Source organism: Belonocnema kinseyi, chromosome 10, assembly GCF_010883055.1.
Source record: "Belonocnema kinseyi isolate 2016_QV_RU_SX_M_011 chromosome 10, B_treatae_v1, whole genome shotgun sequence".
Taxonomy (NCBI): Eukaryota; Metazoa; Arthropoda; class Insecta; order Hymenoptera; family Cynipidae; genus Belonocnema; species Belonocnema kinseyi.
Window position 1 is genome coordinate 12,182,443 of NC_046666.1, and position 5,666 is coordinate 12,188,108.

At 27.2% G+C, this 5,666-nt stretch overlaps 1 protein-coding gene across 2 annotated transcripts in view; it reads right to left on the minus strand.

Moving 5' to 3' along the window:
* Positions 1–1,797: 1,797 nt before the first annotated feature.
* The window catches only part of LOC117182319, a 44,590-nt gene continuing 40,721 nt past the window's right edge, over positions 1,798–5,666 (minus strand). For both annotated transcript variants that reach the window (XM_033375473.1, XM_033375474.1), the window contains exons 14-17: positions 5,107–5,386; positions 4,968–5,034; positions 2,101–2,174; positions 1,798–2,024 (exon numbers count right to left, since the gene is read on the minus strand). In XM_033375473.1, the coding sequence (XP_033231364.1) occupies positions 1,875–2,024; positions 2,101–2,174; positions 4,968–5,034; positions 5,107–5,386 (571 nt within the window). In that variant the 3' untranslated portion in view covers positions 1,798–1,874. The remainder of the gene's footprint in view (positions 2,025–2,100; positions 2,175–4,967; positions 5,035–5,106; positions 5,387–5,666) is intronic.

Here is a 5,666-nt window from a genome sequence, read left to right on the forward strand (position 1 = left end):
CCCCCCCCCCCGCACAGTTTTTGTCAAATGTCTACGTTTTGAGACCCCCTGAATCCGAAAACAGGTTTTTAAGAATGTGTCTGTCTGTATGTATGTCTACCTATCTGTCTGTCTGTGAAAACGATAACTTTTGAAAAAATTAATCTATCAGATTGCCCTTTGGTACACTCGTTAAGTGTCCTTACCTAAAGGTAAAGTTCGTTACTCAGCCATTTTGGATGAAAATTCAAAAAGTGGGCAGATGTTGAATATTTTTGCGACCTCTTTTTTCAAAATTTAAAATTTTTATATAACATTCTCATCCTAATGAGAACGTATTGGTTTTATGCAAAATTTCACTTTGTCGGTTTTCATCAAATCTCCAAGTTTTGAGACCCACTGAGTAAGAAAAAACGATTTTTACGAAGGTGTTTATCTGTCTGTCTGTAGTCTGTATTCTGTATTCTGTAGGCACGATAACTTTCGAAAAATTGGTCCCCATTGTCAAGAGAAGAAAAATGTTGCTTTTTAAATGCCCTTGGAGATTATCATAACAACTTTTCGCATTTTGTTAAAAAATAAAAAATTCAAATTTTGATAACATACAAAATGATGAAAAATCCAAAAATGACATTTTTCGACCAAACTGTGCAAAATACGGAAAAAAATATATGCACAAAAATTGTGAATTTCAAAAAGATCTACAAATTTATTATCAACTACTTTTTGATAGGATGCGTAGTTTTGGCTTTCATCATAAAAACATCTTTAACAGTAAAAAAAATGTGCCCGCTGCGTGGGCACTTTCTTACCACAACTTTTGTCTTTTAATTTATTTTTCGTCTCGATTGTAGGGTTTCAAAAAATTTAACTTTTTATGTTTTTAGTGCTATTTTTTATGATTTAAACTAAAAACAGAACTATCAAAAAATTATTCATAACAAATAAATCATTTTTACATTCTCGTCAGAGAAGGTATTAAATTTGTATAAAATTTGACCTCCCTAGTTCTTGTCAAAAGGCCGAGGTTTTGAGATCCCCTGAATTCGAGAAAGAGGTTTTTAAGAATGTATCTGTCTGTCGGTCTGTCTGTTTGTATTTATGCCTGTCTGTCTGTCAGTACGATAACTTTCAAGATAATGAAAAAGTTTGATTTCTAAATGCCCTAAAAGATTATCATAACAAATTTTGAATTTTCTTGGTGAATCAAAATTTTGAGTTTTTAAATTTTCGAAAAAATCATGAAAAAATGTGGACTCAAAAATTTTCAAAATAGACTCACTTATTTATTTTTGGACTGACGATACAAACCTTAAACAAATTATTGAAAGAAAGTTACTCCAGTCAGGTATGCAATTACGAATTACGTCATCGAATTATGAAAAAAGAACTGAAGTCTTTTTGGTCCACCCATTTGAAACTCTCAATAATTACTCTCATACTTTACGTATAATTTGAAGTTTAAAAAAAGTGATTAAAAAGTAAAAATAATTGAAAAAGGATGTAATTGTCTTTCATCTTTGTTGTAATTGGATTTTTTTAAATTTAATTCTTGTGTTTTTGAAGGATCGAAATAGGTGAATTATATTTTTCATGGACCCCAGGATTAAGGAAAGATTAAATATACCCACTGATTGCGCAAAATATAAGACAAATTTTTTTACTTTCATTACCCTTTTTGCGTTTTATTTCTAGAAGGGCTGTTTTGATAAACAAATCAATTAAACCAAAAAAATCATCATACTCTGAAACGTTTATTTTTACATTGAAAAAAATTTAATAATAAGAAAAAGAAATTCCCATTCTACCAATGTACATTTATTGTCAAAAGAATGTAAATTTGTTTAGAAGATTCAAATAAATTAATAACTTTTCTAATGATTTTAGAATAAAGCTCATTCCTCAAGTTCGTCAATTTCATCTTCTTCAAATTCACTTCTGAAAAAATTGTTGGCATCTTCAGCCAAATTTACGGTTTTTATTAATGATGGTTCCCTCGTTGATGGGGAAGGTGGAGGAGGTGATTGTTCTTCAGGCATTTGTATCTTATTTTTTTAAATAGCATTGATATGAGAAAAAAAATTAATTAATTTAAAAAAGTAATTTAAAATGATTTTTCACCTGAGAAAGTTCCCTTGAAAATCTTCGAGAAACTACAATCGATGGTTTCTTGGATACTTTCTCTCCTTGGCCCACTGCAAATTTTAGTAGAGAAAACAGAGTTTAGTCGGCCGTATCATCACAAATCTATTATCAGGCCTGAGATTGTATTGAGGTTCTTTACCGCTTTTTTTAAATAGAAAGCATTACATTTTTTTAATTTTAATTTAACAGTTTTTTTTAGAATTTGGAAACTATTTAGCATCTAATTATTTCAAAGTATTCACAGGATTTTAAGAAATTTAAAAAAAATTTTCAAGATTTCTAACAGGAGTTTCATAGATTTCACAGTCAATTTTAATTTATTTCTAGAGCAATTTGGAAAATAAATTAAATATAATAAAACTTCAAGAAATTTTAGGGATTTTTAAGGAATGTTACCAGATTTAAAGGATTTTATTGAATCTTCCAAGATTTCTAACGAAAATTTCAAGGTTTTGAAAACCTTAAGGGATTTCCAAAAATTTTGTAGGATTTCCAAAAAGCTCACAGTCAATTTTAATGGATTTTTAGAGAAATTTTAAAAATGCATGAAATAAATTAATTGAATAAAATTTTAAAGAACTTTAAGGTATTAAAAGAATTATTCAAGATTTAATGAATTTTATTGAATCTCCAAAGATTTGTAAGATTTCTTACGATTTAGAAGATTTTATATACAGGACTTTGATTAATAAGTTAATTTTAATTTATATGCAAATTATTTTACAAGATTTTAAGAACTTACAGAAACACCTAGTCATTTAAAAGTATTAATGGAATTTTAAGAGTTTCAAAAATTTTTCAAGATTTTAAAGACTGAGGAATTTGAAAGAATTTCTAAGGATTTCCGAAGATTTGGCAGTCAATTTTAATGGATTTCTAAAAAAATTGAAAAATTCAATCAAATAGAAATTCTACGGTACTTTTAAGTAGTTTGTAGGATTTCCAAACATTTCACAGTCAATTTTAGTATATTTTTACAGGAATCTCAAAAAAGAATGAAGTAGATAATTTGAATTAAATTTTTAATAACCTTAAGGTATTTAGAAAAATATTCAGGATTTAAAGAATTCTATCAAATTTCTAAGGATTTTTAAGATTTCTCATATTAATAAGTTTATTTTAATATATATTCAAAGGATTATTAAAATTTGGAAAATAAAATGAAATAGAATGATATTTCAAGGCATTTTAAGGTATTTAAAAGAGTATTACAAAATTTAAAGGATTTGATTGAATCTCCAAGGATTTCTTACAATTTAAACATTATTACTCACAGAAATTTAATGAATAAGTTAATCTAAATTATTATTCAAGAGATTTTACAAGATTTTAGAAACTTTGGAGCACATTTAATTATTTTAAAATATAAACGGGATTTTGAAACATTCCAGAGAATTTTGTAAGGTTTCAAAAACCTTAAGGGATTGCCAAGAATTTTTGTAGAATTTCCAAATATTTCATAGACAATTTTAATGGACTTTTAAAGAAAATTAAAAAATGAATAAAATAGAACGAAATTTCTAAACAATTTTAAGAAATTTAAAGGAATTTCACAAGATTTAAGGGGTTTTATTGAATCTCCAAGAATTTCTAAAGATTTAAACGATTTTCTTTACAAAACTTTAATTAATAAGTTAATCTTAATTGATATTTAAGAGATTTTACAAAATATTAGAAACTTTGAGAAACATTTAATTATTTCTAAGCTTTAACAGACTTTAAAAGGTTTCGAAGAATTTTTCAAGATTTCGAAGACCTTAAGGGATTTCAAAAAATTATGTTTGATTTTCAAAGAAAGGATTTCTCACGATTTCAGCGGTTTTTTATTTGCAAAACTTTACATAATAACTTAATTTTTTATTTATATTCCGGAGATTTCAAAAGATTTTAGAATTTTTGAAGAACATTTAATTATTTTAAAGTATTTACAGGATTTTAAGAGATTTCAAAAGATTTTAGAAATTTTGAAGAACATTTAATTATTTTAAAGTATTTACACGATTTTAAGAGATTTCAAAGGATTTTCAAAGATTTAAGAAATTTTATAAAATCCTCAAAAATCTCTAAAATTAATTTATGAATAGTTAATTAATTTTAATTAGTTCAATAAAATCCAATTTCAAGGGATTTCAAGGAATTGCACAATATCTTAAGATTTTTATTGAATCACCAAAGCTTTTTTAAATATTTAGTAATTTGAGCATGTTTACAAAATATATATAATTGATAAGTTTATTTTTATTTATATTCGAAATATTTCAAATCATTTATGTTTTTTATTAATAAAACGTACTGTGTTCAAAGATATAAATAGATTTCAAATGATTAAAACCAATTAATAGATAACTACATATATCAGACACCGCATGACCAGCACTCTCAGGTCAGATACCGCACAACCACCAATAACAGTCACCGCACGACCACTGCACCACCAGGCGCCCCTACAGAAAATATTTAACTACTCTTTCCGATTTTCGGGACTATGAGAAACTTAGTATTTTAAAATGTAACAATAAATTGTAAGGTGCCTCTAATAATTTTAAAGAAACAAAGGGATTATAAAGGATTTCAAACGAATTTTAAGAAATTTGGAAAGTTCAAAGGATTTAAAATAATTTTACAGCATTTCCAAAAATTTTAAACTTTATTTTGAGACTTATTTTAATGAATATTTACGGACCCCCCCCCCCCCCCCCCCCCCCCCCCCCATAGCTAATAACTCCGGTTCTACCAAATTATTTTTTGACAATCTCAGGCAATCTCAAATTTAAGATACAAAATTTATAATATATAATAGATTTAATATTGCATCAAAATATATAAAAAAGTAATTCGCTTACGTGATGCGTTGCTAGCTCTCTTCTGACCAGTTGGGCTCTCTTGATTCGCAACAGGAGAATGATTCTCCTATTTTATTTATAAAAATTAATATCAATATAATTTATTCTACTTAAAATTATTAATCAATTTAATAATTACTTTAGATTTTTGTTGAATACTAGAAATTCGTTGAACACCGGATTGTTCAATATTACATCTATTGTCGCAAGGTTCACAAAAAATTTGCTTTTTGGGCCCATATTCACCAGCGAGAAGTCGACTTCGATACATTTTCCCATCAGATCCTTCAATAAAACCTTCAGAAAGTTGAACCACTTGAGGTCCCCATTGATTATTAAAATTACCGATCCTCATTATTTTTTGCAGTGGAGTTATTACCGTGTGACTTCCACCACAGTAACGATTATATAAATGTTTTCTGCATTGAATATCAAAACATTATTATATCTAATTATTTAATTTCACCAAATCTTAATTTAACTAAAAAATGTTTGGAAATAAAAAAAAACTAGAGTCCTAAGGATTTTTATAGCCTATCTATTCCCTCTCTAACCACTTCTTCCTATCCTATTCTATCTTGTTCTATACTTTTCTATCTTTTATTATCGTACTCCTTACTTCCCTTTATAACCATTCCCATTCGCTCTCATTCCCTCCATCTTAGTTACCTATCCCCTACTTTCACTTCTCTACTTCAC